The 17,063-nt window shown below is 45.6% G+C and overlaps 2 protein-coding genes and 1 long non-coding RNA gene across 4 annotated transcripts; 1 reads left to right on the top strand and 2 right to left on the bottom strand.

Moving 5' to 3' along the window:
* Positions 1-921: 921 nt before the first annotated feature.
* On the bottom strand, positions 922-1,735 carry LOC119306654. The gene is made up of 3 exons (XR_005148990.1): positions 1,624-1,735; positions 1,242-1,552; positions 922-1,144 (listed from the first exon to the last, which is right to left on the bottom strand). It is a non-coding gene; the product is annotated as an uncharacterized LOC119306654 (long non-coding RNA).
* A 4,234-nt stretch (positions 1,736-5,969) lies between these two features.
* LOC119306643 (kinetochore protein NDC80 homolog) lies at positions 5,970-14,266 on the bottom strand. Of its 2 annotated transcripts, XM_037582817.1 has the most exons (3): positions 13,104-14,266; positions 11,280-11,526; positions 5,970-6,022 (listed from the first exon to the last, which is right to left on the bottom strand). In XM_037582817.1, exons 1-3 carry the CDS (start codon positions 14,264-14,266, stop codon positions 5,990-5,992), a joined length of 1,443 nt encoding a protein of 480 aa, XP_037438714.1. In that variant the 3' UTR covers positions 5,970-5,989. The 2 variants fall into 2 exon arrangements, with proteins under 2 accessions (XP_037438714.1, XP_037438713.1); XM_037582816.1 differs by lacking the exon at positions 5,970-6,022 and having other exon boundaries at positions 11,027-11,526.
* A 350-nt stretch (positions 14,267-14,616) lies between these two features.
* Positions 14,617-15,153, top strand: LOC119310490. Its single transcript, XM_037586229.1, has one exon. It carries the CDS (start codon positions 14,617-14,619, stop codon positions 15,151-15,153), a length of 537 nt encoding a protein of 178 aa, XP_037442126.1.
* Positions 15,154-17,063: the final 1,910 nt, after the last annotated feature.

A 17,063-nucleotide genomic window follows, 5' to 3' on the forward strand; every position in this document is an offset into this window, starting at 1 on the left:
TATCTGGACCTGTGTCTCAGACAGGTGAAGCCGAAAGCTAGAGTTTTTAAGGGAATAATTGGTCGGCGCATATACAACAGACTGTTTCTGGAAAAAACTACGAAATTGGCTGCATGTACTTCGGATACGAGCCTAGCCCAAGGAAAGGAACCCCTAACGGAACTATTTTTCTTGGAAGATGTTTCTTACGTTAAAAAGTAATATAACATAACTCCCCGACTACTTTTGTCTGTTCGAGCAATATGATCGGATTGCCTGGTTTCCAAAAATACTAAAACATTTCTTAGTAAGACGTGGTATATGGAAACACTCCAACTTCTTGGTTCGGAGGTGGAAGCCGAAGGTCTGCGATGACAATTTTTTTATAAGTTCAGTAGGAGATAAGTTCGGTCATAAAGTACATTGTTACATAGAATCGAACGCCTACTCTTTTTCTACGCCATCTACTAGACTATCTAATTTACAATCTTGTTGCGAAAATTTTGCCGCTGTCATTACTTGGTCATATACGAACCTTACAGGAATTTCTTCCCCGTCAGGTCCTTGCGGTCCAACTCGGGCCATATGGTTCGGATCAAGTCCGGTATAGCGTGTCGTCACCATGGCCCATGCCTCGAGCACCTTCACGGCATGCAGATGTCTTCCACAACTCGAAGCGAGGCCGAGCACCCTTGAACAAATCTGCCAGCCCCTTCATACTTTCTGGAGGGACGTCGGAGGGCCATAAGGCTTTGGCCATATTCTTCCCGGCCTACCGGATACGCTTGTGCAGCTTTGCCAGCTCCTTTAGAACGCCGCTTTGCAGTTCAGACACTTCCTCCTCGGGGCGGCCAGTCAACGTACCTGTATCAACTGAACTATAACATTCCGCATTATATGATTATATCAATAATCCGGACGGTTCACAAGTCATACCGAATATGCCGCCCTTTAGCTTCTGGTTTTCCTGTTGTGCCTCCAAGAGTTGAGTCTTTAAGCTCTTTATCTCTTCGGCCTGCTTCTTCACTTCTTCTTCTATTTTTTTATCTTTGCCAAAATACATTGGGGCACTCTTCATTTCTTCAAGCTCGGAGACAGCGGCATTTAGCTATGTCCGGCTTGTCTCGAGCTCTTGGCACAATGCACTATTCTTCTCCTTGAGAACCTGCGATCATCAAACGATCTTCAAATCGGCTTTTTCCACCCACTTTAAGTCTCGGGGGCTACTGTTGTCTATCTACTAAGTTTATATAAAATTATACCTGCATATCCTTTGAGAACAGGCGATTAACTCCTGTGAGTCCGTCCCGAGCAGCTCGGATATATGCACCTACAATGCTTAGGGCGGTAAATTCCGACTCCGTTAAGGCAGGGGCGCACAAGGCTTCTTTCAAGTGACGATGATTCATTGCACTCTCAACTTCGGAGTTAGTGATGGACATCTCATCCGGCTCTCTGTAAGCCGAATGAGTATGTGCCGCACAAGCATGTGCCCCAGTCCTGGTTGGTGCGCCATATTGGCCGTGGCTCGCGGCTGGCTGGGATCTTGTTCACGGTTCGCCGTATACCCCTCCTGTGATGATAGAAGGAGGATGCAAATGACAATTCGGCTTCACGCCCGAATATGAAATAAGAGGAATATACCTTTTCGGTGATGGAGCAGGCTCAATGGGGCTTCCGGCTTCCTTTCGTTTTGCATGACCCTTCCTCGGAGGTGCTGACCTTCTCTTGGTCGCCCGTCCCTAGGTACGGCTCGCTGAGCGCCGATCCTGTGAAACATGGTCCAATGCAGAGGGTAAGAAATGAGCAGAAGTATCTCTCTTCCCTAAGAATACAATTTCCGAATACTTACCTTCATGAAAGGATAGAGGTCGGGATAATCAGCCACAACGGCTACTTCCGAGCCGTCAAGGCTCGCCTGATAGTAGACTTCATCTTCAAACTCTACAAATATGTCCGGATCCTCATGGAATCTAGGGTCTTCATTGCAATCGTGATCCTCTGGCTGGGGGGCGGGGCTGTCAATGTTCTCGATCATTTGCCTCCATGACTATTTTAAAAGCAACTAGGGTATTCAGCTAATGCATCTCAATGAGTAAAAAAGTATTGAATGGTTAAAAAACTTACCCATTCAATGGGATTGTACATGGAGAAGCCCTCTCGACAATTTAAACAGATGAAGTCTTCTTGTTCTCCTTTATAAAGGTCGTTTGCATGGCAGCTAATTCGGCTTGGTTATCCGGACCTCTCGCCTATAGCGGGATGTGTCGTCCTCCCCGTTATAGTTTGATAACCCACAAGTGTAGGGGATCAATTGTAGCCTCTTTCGATAAGTAAGAGTGTCGAACCCAACGAGGAGCTAAAGGTAGAACAAATATTCCCTCAAGTTCTATCGACCACCGATACAACTCTAAGCACGCTTGACGTTCACTTTACCTAAAACAAGTATGAAACTAGAAGTACTTTGTAGGTGTTGTTGGATAGAATTGCAAGATAATAAAGAGCACGTAAATATAAACTAGGGGTTGTTTAGATAAATAAGCAATAAAGTAAATATAGCGAGTATGGAAAAGTGGTGGTAGGAGTTGTGAAATTGCCCCTAAGCAATTGACTACTTTACTAGACCGATAGCAAGTTTTATGTGGGAGAGGCATAAGCTAACATACTTTTTCTTCTTGGATCATATGCACGTATGAATGGGACTCTAGCAAGCATCCGCAACTACTAAAGATCATTAAGGTAAAGCCCAATCATAGCATTAAAGTATCAAGTCCCCTTTATCCCATACGCCACAACCCCCTTACTCGGGTTTATGCTTCTGTCACTCAAGCAACCCACTATAAGTGAATCATGAATATATTGCAACACCCTACAGCGGGAATCCCTCACGCTTGCGCGACACGGAGGGCATAATAGGACAGTAACATAACCACAAGCAAATTAAACCAATCATAGCAATTCATCAATCACCGGTAGGACAACGAAAATCTACTCAGACATCATAGGATGGCAACACATCATTGGATAATAATATGAAGTATAAAGCACCATGTTCAAGTAAAGGGTACATAGGGTTGCGGGAGAGTAGACCGTTGAATATAGATGTGGGAAGGTGATGGAGATGTTGGTGAAGATGGCGAAGGTGTTGGTGTAGATCGCGGTGATGATGATGGCCCCCCGGCGGCGTTCTGGCGCCACCGGAAGCAAGGGGGAGAGAGCCCCCTTCTTCTTCTTCTTCCTTGACCTCTCCCTAGATGGGAGAAGGGTTTCCCCTCTGGTCCATGGTCTCCATGGCGTGGGAGGGGCGAGAGCCCCTCCGAGATTGGATATGTCTCTCTGTCTCTCTCTGTTTCTGCATTCCTGATTCTGCCCTTTCACCATTTTTTATATCCCCAGAGATCCGTAACTCCGATTTGGTTGTCCTTTGGACACGATTTCTATCCGGAATTAGCTTTCTTGCGGCGAAAGAAGGGCATCAACCGCCTTATGGGGTGGCCACGAGGGTCAGGGGCGCGCCCCCTGCCTCGTGGGCCACTCGAGCATCGTCTCGCGTTGATTCTTCTTCCCCAAAATCATAAATATTCCAAAAAAATCTTTGTCCATTTTTTTCTCTTTGGACTCCGTTTGATATGGGTTTTCTACGAAACAAAAAACATGCAACAAACAGAAACTGGCACTGGCCACTGGATCAATATGTTAGTCCCAAAAATAGTATAAAAAGTTGCCAAAAGTACATGAAAGTTGAATAATATTGGCATGGAACAATCAAAAATTGTAGATACGACGGAGACATATCAGCATCCCCAAGCTTAATTCACGCTCGTCCTTGAGTAGGTAAATGATAAAAAAGATAATTTTTGATGTGGAATGCTACCTAGCATAATCTTGATCATGTATCTAATCATGGCATGAAGATTAAGACACGAGTGATTCAAAGCAATAGTCTATCATTTGACATAAAAACAATAATACTTCAAGCATGCCAACCAAGCAATTATGTCTTATCAAATAACATAGCCAAAGAAAGCTTATCCCTACAAAATCATATAGTTTGGTCATGCTTCATTTTCGTCACACAAAATGCTCCCATCATGCACAACCCTGATGACAAGCTGAGAAATTGGTTCATACATTTTAACGCGCTTCAGCATTTTCAACCCTCACGCAATACATGAGCGCAAGCCATGGATATAGCACTATAGGTGGAATAGAGTATGATGATGGAGGTTGTGTGGAGAAGACAAAAAGGGAGAAAGTCTCACATCGACGCAGCTAACCAACGGGCTATGGAGATGCCCATCAATTGATGTCAATGCAAGGAGTAGGGATTGCCATGCAACGAATGCACTAGAGCTATAAGTGTATGAAAGCTCAAACTGAAAACTAAGTGGGTGTGCATCCAACTTGCTTGCTCATGAAGACCTAAGGAATTTTGAGGAAGCCCATCATTGGAATATACAAGCCAAGTTCTATAATGAAAATTCCCACTAGTATATGAAAGTGACAATATAGGAGACTCTCTATATGAAGAACATGGTGCTACTCTAAAGCACAAGTGTGGTAAAAGGATAGTAACATTGCCCCTTTTCTTTTCTTTTTCTTTTTTTCTTTTTTTGGGCGGGCTTCTTTGGCCCCCTTTTTTTATTTAGTCTTCTTTGGCCTCTTTTTTTAATAGGGCAATGCTCTATAATGATGGTCATCACACTTTATTTACTTACAACTCAATATTACAACTCGATACTAGGACAAAGATATGACTCCATATGAATGCCTCTGGCAGTGTACCAAGATGTGCAATGATCTAGAGTAGCAATGCCATCAAAAAAACGGACAAGCCATGAAAACATCATGCTAGCTATCTTATGATCATGCAAGGCAATATGACAATGAATGCTCAGGTCATGTATATGATGATGATGGAAGTTGCATGGCAATATATCTCAGAATGGCTATGGAAATGCCATGATAAGTAGGTATGATGGCTGTTTTGAGGAAGTTATAAGGAGGCTTATGTGTGATAGAGCGTATCGTATCACGGGGTTTGGATGCACCGGCAAAGTTTGCACCAACTCTCGAGGTGAGAAAGGGCAATGCACGGTACCGAAGAGGCTAGCAATCATGGAAGGGTGAGAGTGCGTATAATCCATGGACAGAACATTAATCATAAAGAACTCACATACTTATTGCAAAAATCTATTAGTCATTGGAACAAAGTACTACGCGCATGCTCCTAGGGGAATAGATTGGTAGAAAAAGACCATCGCTCGTCTCAGACCGCCACTCACAAGGAAGACAATCAATAAATACCTCATGCTCCAACTTTGTTACACAACGGTTCACCATACGTGCATGCTACGGGAATCACAAACTTCAACACAAGTATCTCTACAATCCACAATTACTCACTAGCATGACTCTAATATCACCATCTTTATATCGCAAAACTATTGATAGGAATCAAACATATCATATTCAGTGATCTACAAGTTTATGTAGGATTTTATGACTAACCATGTGAATGACCAATTCCTATCATCTCTCTAAATAGATATAAGTGAAGCAAGAGAGTTTAAATCTTTCTATAAAAGATATGCCCATGCTCTAACAAATATAAGTGAAGCAAAAAAGCATTCTACAAATGGCGGTTTTCTATGTGAAGAGAAACACACAATCCAAACTTCAAATGATATAAGTGAAGCACATGAAGCATTCTATAAAGCCATACTCAAAAAATTTAAGTGAAGTGCAATGAGCATTCTATAAATCAACCAAGAACTATCTTATACCAGCATGGGACATAAAAGAAAATGAAAACTAAATGCAAAAGACGCTCCAAGATTTGCACATATCGCATGAACGAAACGAATCCGAAAACATACCGATACTTGTTGAAGAAAGAGGGGATGCCTTCTGGGGCATCCCCAAGCTTAGACGCTTGAGTCTCCTTGAATATTTACTTGGGGTGCCTTGGGCATCCCCAAGCTTGAGCTCTTGCCTCTCTTCCTTTTCCTCATATCGAGACCTCCTCGATCAAACACTGCATCTACACAAAACTTCAACAGAAAACTCGATAAGATCCATTAGTATAATAAAGCAAATCACTACTCTAAGTACTGTTGCAAACCAATTCATATTTTGTTTTTTCATTATTTCTACTTTAATATAACTTTTTCATGGCTTACTCCACTGATAGAAATTGATAGTTTCATCAAAACAAGTAAACTATGCATCAAAAAGAGAATCTGTCAAAAACAGAACAGTCTGTAGCAATCTGAACATTCACCATACTTCTGGTACCCCATAAATTCTACCAAACTTAGGAAAACTAAACAATTTGTACAGAAAGACAGTTCAAAAGGAATTGGAACCAATTGATGTTCCAGTAAAAAATGTAAAATCACGCACTACAACCAAAGTTTCTGTCCTCCACCGTACAAACCAACAAGCATTGTAAACATCCTAAAGGCAAACGTTGGCACATTATTTTTATAATACAACTGAATTGTACAAGGGGATAATTATTTTTGTTGAAAAGTTTCTGTAATTAAGATTCACAAAGTTTCCGTGAGCATGAACACAGGTCAAGGCTAGCTCCCACTTTAACAATGCTCGTCTTTCTCACTTTCACTTTTCTTTTTGAAAAGTTTTGGGTTCCCCTCTTTATTTTTTTGTTTTTAAAACTATATGAAAGCACTCAATAGAAATAAATGACTCTCTAAAACTTCTGGGTGGTCTCCCTGGCAGCGCTTTCTTTAAAGCCATTAAGCTAGGCATATAGTGCTCAAGTAATGGATCCACCCGGATCCCAAGGTATATCAATTCCAATTTTAATTAACAATGATTTGTGATTTAGTAGTGAGCACAAAGTAACATATATCAAGCAACAATGAAGTCTAACTTTCTTCCTATGCATATGCATGTCATAAAAGAACAATTCATGCACACCAAGTAAAGGCCAATGCATAGTATAAGCAGTTTCTTGCAATTTTACACTACTAGGAAAAACCTTATACACAGAATATTAGCAGCAGCGCGGCTCAAAAAGAGGCGCTACTGCTACTTAACAGTAGCGATCTTGAGAAAAGCGTGCTGCTGATGAAAATTTAGCAGTAGCGCTTGATGGATAAACCGCGCTGCTACAAAAATGTACCGACAGAACCCAACAACCTCAGTTTACCAGCAGCGCGGTGGCACGATGCGCGCTACTGCTAAAGCAATAGTAGTAGCGCACTTTTTTGTGATGTCGCTGCTGCTAATTTTGAAATTGTCCTCACGGTTGGCCCGTTTAGCAGTAGCACTTGTTTCTAAAGCGCGCTGCTGCTAAACCCTTAGCAGTAGCGCTCTTTTCCGCCCGCGCTACTGCTAAGGCACAGCACCCCACCACCTTTTCCCCACCCGTCCTCCCCTCCCCCATCTCCTCTCCTCCCTTTCCCCTACCTCCCACATCCTCCCTCTCTCACTCTTCTTCTTCCTCAAGACTTCTCCCCTATTACTCTCCCTCTTCTACCTACCTTTCTCTCTCTTCATTACTCCTAGCTAACTACACCACCTCCATTAATGCATCTCCTTTATCTTTTTCCTTCCCTCCACTGGTTGAAGTTGTCTCCTCCCAAATTAGCTAGCTAGGTAGACATAGCATTTATTTAAGTGACCTATTTGCCCCCTAACTAGATCTATCTTTGTCAAGAAGAGATTTGTGCACTTTTGATCTCCCTACATCATCATCTCCACCGTGTGCTCGATCTCGAGATAGAGGTGATTAAAATTTCATGCTTTTGCAAAATGGAAATATGTGTATGTGTGTGTGATATGATAATTGGGCAATATTATGAAAATTGTGTGTGTGGCATGAGTTGATGCCAAATTGTGCTTTTGAGTTGCCTATGTTTTGCCGAAATGTCGATTTATTTCCGTTTCGGTGAATTCCGGGCAAACTCTAGATCTATATATGTCCTATTTTTATGGAAGGTCATGCCAAATTTTTGTATGACTTTGATGCATGCACGCATTTTTATAATCAATTTGTTTTTTATTACCATGCAGACGTTCATGATGGTAGTGGAACGATGGTGGACAGGTGGTTGCGATCGGTGGTGCAGGACATGAAAGAAAATAACCGGACAGAGGTTTTATGTCCGTGTCAAAAATGCAAAGGAATAGTTTGGCTCGACCCCTATGACGATGGTCGGGTCGAAGTGCACCTGCTCATGACTAGTTTCATGGATGGCTATACTCGATGAATAATTGAAGATGAGGATGACGATGTTGAGGACGCCGACGGGGCAGGCAATGATGACACGGGGCAAGACGAAGAGATGATCAATAATGGCGGCAGGAAAGAGGCTGGACATGGCGGTGGAGAAGGGGCCGGACATGGTGGAGGAGAAGGGGCCGGACATGGCGGCGGAGAGAACGACATGGACTCCACGCAGCAGAGTTCGTCGGTACTAAGTTCAATCGTGCGGGACCCTCAGGTTCAAGCATTGCTTCGCAAGGAGACGAGTACTGAGAAAGATGCTTCTAGAGAGGAGGCTTAGCTGGAGCAACTTGTGGTAGACTTGAACACTCCATTGTATGATGGTTGCAATCTTGAGGTGACCCGCTTGAGTTTCACGCTCCAACTCCTGAAGACGAAGGCTAAAAACAAATGTACCGACACTAGCCTCGATGAGCATCTCAAGTACCTAAAGGATGTTCTTCCCGCGGGGAATCTATGTCCTACTAGTGTTGATGAGGCCAAAAAGATCGTCTGCCTCTTGATCTGCCACACGTTAGATACAATGCATGCATCAACGATTGCATAATTTATCGGAAGGAGCACACGCAAAAGACTAGCTGTCCAGTGAGCAATGCTTCTTGATACAAGAAGGCCGGAAAGAAATGTCCCCAGAAAGTTGTATGGTACTTACCGATCACTCCCCGTCTCTAGCGGTGTTTTGTAGATCCCAAGAAAGCAAAGCTAATGCGCTGGCACGCGGAGAGGAAGAAGCCCGACGATGGAGATGATCCGAAGCTGAGACACGTCAAGGATGGAAGCCAGTGGAGAGCGTTGAACAACTTCTATCGGTATTTCGAATGTGATGCAAGGAAAATCGTGCTCGGCACGTGTATCGATGGCATGAATCTGTTTGGAAACGAGAACACCAACCATAGCACATGGCCCATGTTTGTATGGATGTACAACCTCCCCCTGGTTGTGCATGAAGTCGAAGTACATTCACATGAGCATGCTTATTCAAGAGCCGAAACAACCAGGAAATAATATTAATTTGTATCTGGGGCTACTTCAAGAGGAGTTAGACACGTTATGGAAAACACCAGCCAAGACATGGGACGCCAGCAAAGGTGAGTATTTCTACATGAGAGCCGCACTGATCACGACGGTGCATGACTATCTCGGTTACGGATATGTCGCAGGCCAGGTGTGCCATGGATATTGTGGATGCACACGGTGCATGGATGATACGATGTCTCAGCAGCTAACGTCAAGGAAAGATGGCGGGTCTGGGAAAATCGTGTACATGGGGCATCGAAGATGGCTTGAACAGGACGACCTATGCAGAAACTGTGGAGATATATTCAATGGTCACGCTGAGCATCGAGGTCCTCCATGTAAGCGGAGCGGTGCCAAATCGATGAGCTGTTGAAAAACTGGAAGGAGTGCCCCACGCCGGGAAAGACGATGAGAAAGGCGCCGAAGCCGCTACTGAAGGTATGGAAGAGGTCTGTGTTCTGGGACTTGGAGTACTGGCACAAACTCGATACACCTCATTGCATTGATCAAATGCATATCTGTAAGAATGTCCTTGAGAGCTTGCTCGCAACACTGATGAGCATGCCGGATAAGACCAAGGATGGGCCGAAGGCAAGAAAAGACTTGCAAGATTTGAAAATCAGGGAAGATCTGCACATACCGCCCCGTAAAATGTCAGACGTGACAGAGACGGAGACAGGGGCACGGGAGAAGAAGGGCAAGAAAATAAAGAAAGAGGATTATTGCCCCCTTCTTGCTTCACCTTAAGTCAGGCTGAGATCGATCATTCTTTAAGTGCCTTACCGGAGTCAAAGTTAGTTCCGTTTATTGTGGCAAGATAAGCATATATCTAGACACGGACAAGAAAAGGTTCAGCGGGATGAAGTCCCATGACTGTCATATGATGATGACGCAGATACTACATGTTGCCCTTAGAGGGATAGTGGACAAGCACGTCCGTGACACGCTTATTGGTCTCTGCAACTTTTTCGATGTCATCTCTCAAAAGTCGATCAGTGTGAAGCAGCTTCGAAGGCTACAGAAAGAGATCGTTGTGATACTAAATGAGCTTGAGATGTACTTCCCGCCCGTGTTCTTTGACGTGATGGTGCATCTGTGTGTCCATATTGTGGATGACATAATAGACCTGGGGCCGTCATTTTTGCACAACATGATGCCGTTTGAGAGGATGAATGGGATCATCAAAGGATTCGTTCGTAACATGTCCCGTCCAGATGGAAACATCATCCAGGGCTATCTGACACAAGAGTGCATCTCTTTCTGCGAGAATTTACTATATGGCGCATACCTATAGTCGCCTGGTGTTAGTGTTGGTTTGCCCGTTAAAAAGCACGATGGGTGGCTCGAAGGAGAAGGTCACTCCAATGGTCTCAGGGAACTGCACGTGGCATACTCAGATCGACGCAGCGACTTTGACAGAGCAAACTTGATAGTGCTACAACACCTAGACGAGGTAGATCCTTTCATGGCACCGCGCAAAGAAATTATATACTCCCTCCGTCCCAAATTACTTGTCGAAGGAATTGATGTATCTAGACGTATTTTAATTCTAGATACATCCATTTTTATCCATTTCTGCGACAAGTAATTCCGGACGGAGGGAGTACTTTGCTAGAGTTCACTTGAGCACATAAATAATAAGCCAATTATTATTTTTCTAGGCTGTAATGAGTACTCCCTCCGTCCGGAAATACTCGTCGGAGAAATGCATAAAAATGGATGTATCTAGAACTAAAATACGTCTACATATATTCATTCCTCCGACAAGTATTTCAGGACAGAGGGAGTAATAAATTAATGACATTTTAGACAAGTCGAGTAAGTTGATCAACTCATAGTACAGAACCTTCATTTTGCTAGGATAATGAACAACTTTTGCTACAAGATATACAGGCAGAATTTCCACTTTGATGCATGAGTTTTTAATAAGTCAATCATGAACATACTATGGGTTAAAATGGACTTGAGGTCTTTTGTTTTATTTTGTCATGCTGTGATATACCATATATCGTATAAGGTGACTGACCTCATTATTTTTAGCCTGTAGAACAGAAACATGACTCCTTTTCTCCTCCAGCATTTTAACAATTCCTTGCAGCTGCTTTTGTAGATCAATTGACTCGTCGTGCTTTGAGATAATTAGCCTTTTAGTTTCATTGGCAAGAGCATTGAGCGCGGGCTTCAGGGTGGTTTTGTAGGTGGTACCAAGGATCTCAGCCGGGGAGGATCCTTTTGCATTTACCTCGTACTGGAAATCAACACTGGGTTTCAACCTGCAAAATGGTACAGTGATGTTTGACAGTAAGGCAACAAGCTCTACTGCTCTACATATAAATTGACGAAAGAGAAGTCAAAGAATAAACAACATATAGGGAACCATAATAAAATGATATCTTTTCTGAGATCTTGATCTTCGTTTGCTTCAGTCTGCCACTAACTGAGCACTGAGGGGCAATACTTAAGAATACTGTGTTACACAGAATCTATCTCGGCGATGTTTTTTTTTATTACAAAATGTTGGCATGGCCTTCATTTTTTATATTTCTCAATTATGAAGAATATTATGATGTGAAACATATTAGAAGCTTTTTGTGAAGACTTATGTATCATAGCCATAACCAATTAACATATAGACATGCGATATATAATATTGTTGCAATAGAGGAGCAATGTGCATTAATTCTAACTAAGTCTGCCTAAATATTGTGTTCATCACCCAAAAGAAAGATTTAAAAAATACCGATAAAACACACATATAGCTTTATAGCCCTGCTGGAAATGCTTTCATATGAAGTCATCGATTTGCAACATGATACCATGTTCAACAGCAAAACTTAAGAAAAGGAATGATGAGAAACAGAGGGGAAGGAATTACACAGAGAGTTAAGCTACATAAACAAATGAGAAGAGGGAATGGGAGGTAAAGTAAATCAAGGGCAAAAACATACGATGTCCTACAACTTCCCTGAACTTCCTGATGTGTAACACTGCAACATTTGAACCGTCTCTATTAGCTAATGTTAACTACTGGGGGACTGCCTTGTGCACGCCCTTATTCAGTGTCTCAATCAGAATTCTATGTATGCACAGATACAAGCGGCTGACAATATTAACTATTTTTGATGAACAGAAAGCAGTTTCCTTGTTTTAACTTGACATCTCAATCATAGTCCATAAAAGATGCCTTCTCCTAACATATATAATTGAACACATAGCACACTAGCAGAGTTACTCCAAACCGTTAAGAAAACAAGCAACAATACAAGTTAAGACATCAGGAAAGGTAAAAGGTAACCTAAAAGACAAAAGACTGATTGCACAATCAAGAGAGTACTATCGCAAGCTAAAGCACAATCTTGTAAACTGAGTGACCAAAACTCCTATACAAAGCAAAAGATTATCAAAATAATCCTCTGACATTGAGAGATTGAAGTGCTGACTGCTGAGGCAAGACCAAAACTAATTGATTCACCGAAAGAACTACTATTTGAACTCTGGAGGGCAAGAAGAACAAACATATTGAGCTATGGAGCACCATGTCAGCATTGGAATAGATAGATGTTTGTTTAAGTACTTCATTTCTACTCCCTCCGTCCAGAAATACTTGTCATCAAAATGGATAACAAGGGATGTATCTATAACTAAAATATGTCTAGATATATCCCCTTTTATTCATTTTGATGACAAGTATTTCTGGACAGAGGGAGTACATATCAAATAAGAGAGGCATGGTTACTTCATCAGTTTTAAGGTGCTTAAATAACAAGTTAATCATTGGTGAAAGAATAACAAACATGGAGAAAAAAAATCAAAAATCAGGAGATTCAAAGTTCTTTGGGGGAGTTCATACTTCCTGAGGGACTGGTTGCACAGCTCTGCAAGGCCCTCGATCTCCTCGAGTTTACTGACCAGTGCAGCTTCGAGTTCCCACCCCTTCTCCTCCAGCACGGCATTCGCATTCTCCAGCTTTGCAATATCATTCTCCACAGCTTGCATCTCCCTAGCCATCCTATCGACATCCCTCACATTGACCACCTGCGTCTCGACCTGTTTCACCAGCTCCCCATTCTCGGCCATGGTCTGCTGGCAATTCATCACCTTGGCCTCCAGCTCCTTCTCCACCTCCACCAATGCCTCTTCCTTCTCCTTGATCTTGGTGGACCAGCTCTTCACCACGGCCTCGAACTTCTGAACGTCTGCAGTAAATGCATCCTTCTTATCCTCCAGCGCCTTGAGGCGAGAGGGCGCCGACATTTGCTTGCTCCGCTTGGCCTCGAGATCCTGAAGCTCCTTCTCCAGCTCCTGGATGGCCGCTACCCACTCACCGATTTGGGTGCGGGCCTTGGTGTGGTACTCGTCGTCGAGGGAGGCGACGGCGTCATCCTCGCCGGTGAGGAACAGGTGGTAGCTCTCGGTGATGTAGGTCATGAGGTCATTGGAGGCGGCGGGAGGGGAGGCGTCGAGGCCGTCGGTGAAGCGGCAGAGAAGGGTGAGCCAGTAGAGGACGGAGAGGAGCGGCGGCCAGGAGTGCGGGGTGCCGGGGGCCTTGAGGGCGGATCTGGTGACCTTGTAGGGGCAGCCGAGGGAGCGGAGGAGCGCGAGGAGGTCGTCCTCCCAGGCGGCGGGCTTGAGGGGGTAGCGGAGGCGGTCGGCGAGGTGGTGGAAGGCGGCGACGATGTCCTTGGCGGGCGGGAGGGACGGGCGGAGGTGGATGGCGGCGGGCGCGAGGTAGGTGTTGACGGCGCGGAGAGCGGCGACCTGCGAGCCGCGGTCGGAGAGGCTGGTGATGGGGCCCCCGGCGTGGGAGGCCGCCTGAGCCGTGCCGATGGAGGAGGGGCGGCTGCTGCAGATGCTGTAGGCGTCGGAGTCGCGGCGGGAGAAGGCGTGGTCGAGGTTCCTCTGGATGCTGAAGGCGTCCGACATCGGGGTGCGGTCGACCGCCGCCGAGGAGGGGGGCGCCTTCGGGTGCCGCCCGCCGCCGCCGCCACCGCCGCGCCCGCGCCCGCGCCGCATTTCCGTCGCCGGAGTTGGGGTTGGGGTTTGCTCTGGAAAATTGCGGGGTTCCGATTTGATTTTGGGAGAGCGAGCTGGGGTTTCGGTGGAGAAGAGAAAATGGAGCGCCTTGCCTGGGCTGGGCTGGGCTTTTGCGTGGGCCACGCGGCCTGCGACGGAAGCCAGGCTGCTGGGCGAGCCTGCTAGGCCCGGGCGGGGAGCCCAGGTCGGACTGAGACTTCGACTCGGCTTTGGGCCCAACAGGATATATACATACATTGGACGGGCTGCTCCCTTGCGCACGCAATTCGATCCCCGTCAACGGAAAGCAGAGTCGAATCGGCGGAGTCGCACGTCGTCAGCCGTCCGCCATGGACGACGCCGACGACTACCTCGCGGTGCTGCAGGCGATGACCCGACTGCACCTGGATTTCCCAGGAGACAGCAGCGAAGGGGTTACAACTCATCGGGACGACGCTGATGCCCCGGCGCAGCCCGCTGCCGCGGAGACCGGCCATGTAAAGCAGCCGGCGGGTGAGTGGGCGGAGGTCCTGGTGAGCGAGATGGCGAGCGCCACCTCCATGGACGACGCCCGGTGCCGTGCCGCCAGGATCCTCGAAGCATTCGGAGGCGCCGTATGCGCTCGCGCCGCGCGGGTAGTCGGCGATAAGGACCGCGAGCTGGAGAACGTCCGGCGGCAGAACACCATCCTGAAGAAGGCGGTGGTGATCCAGCACCGGCAGCACAATGAGAACGAGGAGAAGGGCAGGGAGCTCCAGGTGCAGGTCGCCCAGTACCGGGAGCAGGTCAGGCGGCTCGAGGCGGATAATTATGGGCTGTCCATGCACCTCAGGAACGCCGGCCGCGGGGCCTCCATGCCGGGGAACTTCCACCCAGAAGTTTTCTGATCAAACGAAGACGGATGGTGATTCTGTGGGAATCTGTCTAATCGACTGTTATTAGCGGGTTGATTTCCATAGCATGATGATAGATTGATAGCCCATCCTCTATTTGTTTATTTTGCTATGTCCCATCCTCTATTCAAGGTCTGGATATTTTTGTCTTCCAAAATAAGTGTTGAAGTTTTGAACTAGGGTTAGTTCAAAAATCAAAACGGTGACACTTATTATGGATCGGACTTGGCATTTAACATTGATAATTGGACATTTTTTTTATCACTGATAATAGCATGTTTTGTCTGTCTATTCTATTTATATGTTTATTCATCTCGCCAAGGTATCTTTTTTTGCCTTAATACCTAAGATACTTGCCACCGACTAGCACTCTCGCGGGATGATAATGCACAAATGTTTAGCGGAAGTGATTGTTGGCAGCTTGAATTTACCGTTGAAGACTCCCGCGTTGTGCTAGTTCCAATTTCTCAATGCCACAAGCATAAGAGAGGGCATCGTCTTGCACCTTTCATGGTCATTATGCACCAAAAGAGTCGGCCATGGCTTTGACATTTGTTGGAAACTTGCCAATATTACAGGTCAAGCCCCGGGACCGCAAACCAATCCTTGGCCAAATTACAAATCCTAAGGGAGTAGCGGCATTAGAAGAGCGAGTGTGCCCTCGTTTCATGAGCCCCCTTACAAAAGGGTCAAAACCCCACAATTTGGCCGCCCTCGTTTCTCAAGGTGGTCCGCCATCCAAATCCGTTTTGTTAATGATTAGCCAAGCAAAGAAACGGTGCTCTTGAGGTTGGTGGTGTTGTCTCACCTGAATTGTGGCTTATATGCGGAAGTCGTCGAGTATTGGCCGATAGAATTCATCCTACAAACAATGAAGTCTTAATGCCCCTCACATGGTAGAGTTTGTGAAAGTGATCTTGCAAATACTGAGGAACTCCTGGATGTGCTGAGTTGTGAGCCCATTGGCGACGTTTGCGTCCAACCCAACATTATTGTGAAGAGACCTTTTAATGCACTATTTTTTTTCTTTGAGATGGCAAAAATAGATTGCTCCAAGTCTTTCGGCCTACGACCATTAGCCTAAGTGGAGTTCTAGAAGCTAGCATTGTTGTCGTCTTCGATGGTAATGGTGGTGAGGGCATAAAAGAATAAAAGATGTCCATATCATTGTCGTTGAATGGATTTCCCGCGCCCAACCAAGTTCTATTTGGGAATGTCTATTCATGCCATGACCACGGAAGTCTAGGGCGTGTCAAGTTGTGAGTCCATCGGTGATGTTTATTTTGGTCCACCCAAACATTATTGTGAAGAGCCTTTAATCTGCCCATTTTTCTTCTTTGAGATGGCATAAATAGATGGGTCCAAATGTTCCGGCCAACGACAATTAGCCTAAGCATTTTAAGACTTCGAGTAAAAATATCCAAGCACTATTGGAATCAGCTACTTTGCCCTCTGCCAGGTCTTTGCCGTCTGCTAGCGGACGGCAAAGAAGCTCTTTGTCATCTGCTACCGAAAAGCAGACGGCAAAGAAAGAGCTGATGGTAAAGAAGGTCTTTGCCATCAGCCATCTCTTTGCCGTAGCTAGCGGACGGCAATCTCTGCCGTCCGCTAGCTGACGGCAAAGAGGGAGGTGGCACCCGCTAACAGGAAAACTTAACATCCCCCTTCTTTGCCGTCCGCAGCAGACGACAAAGATAGAACAAAAGCTGACGGCAAAGGCACGGCGGACGACAAAGGCTAACCTAACTAACGGTCGAGACCCCCCGCCCGTTACTCTCTCTGTTTCTCCCTCTCTCCTCCCCGATGCCCACATCGATCCACACCCACCGCGTCGCACCCGCCACCACCCCTGCCCCCGCCGCCCTGCGCCGCCCCCGCCCCCGCCCTCGCCGCCCGGCGCCGCC

This window comes from Triticum dicoccoides, chromosome 5B (assembly GCF_002162155.2).
Source record: "Triticum dicoccoides isolate Atlit2015 ecotype Zavitan chromosome 5B, WEW_v2.0, whole genome shotgun sequence".
Classification (NCBI taxonomy): domain Eukaryota; kingdom Viridiplantae; phylum Streptophyta; class Magnoliopsida; order Poales; family Poaceae; genus Triticum; species Triticum dicoccoides.

Excerpts from the sequence above, each read along its gene's own strand:
- LOC119306643 (XM_037582816.1), bottom strand. The coding sequence starts at position 14,266 with ATGCGGCGCGGGCGCGGGCGCGGCGGTGGCGGCGGCGGCGGGCGGCAC. Across the intron at positions 11,527-13,103 it reads TGCAACCAGTCCCTCAGGAA|GTTGAAACCCAGTGTTGATT; the intron begins GTATGAACTCCC and ends ACCATTTTGCAG.
- LOC119310490 (XM_037586229.1), top strand. The coding sequence starts at position 14,617 with ATGGACGACGCCGACGACTACCTCGCGGTGCTGCAGGCGATGACCCGA.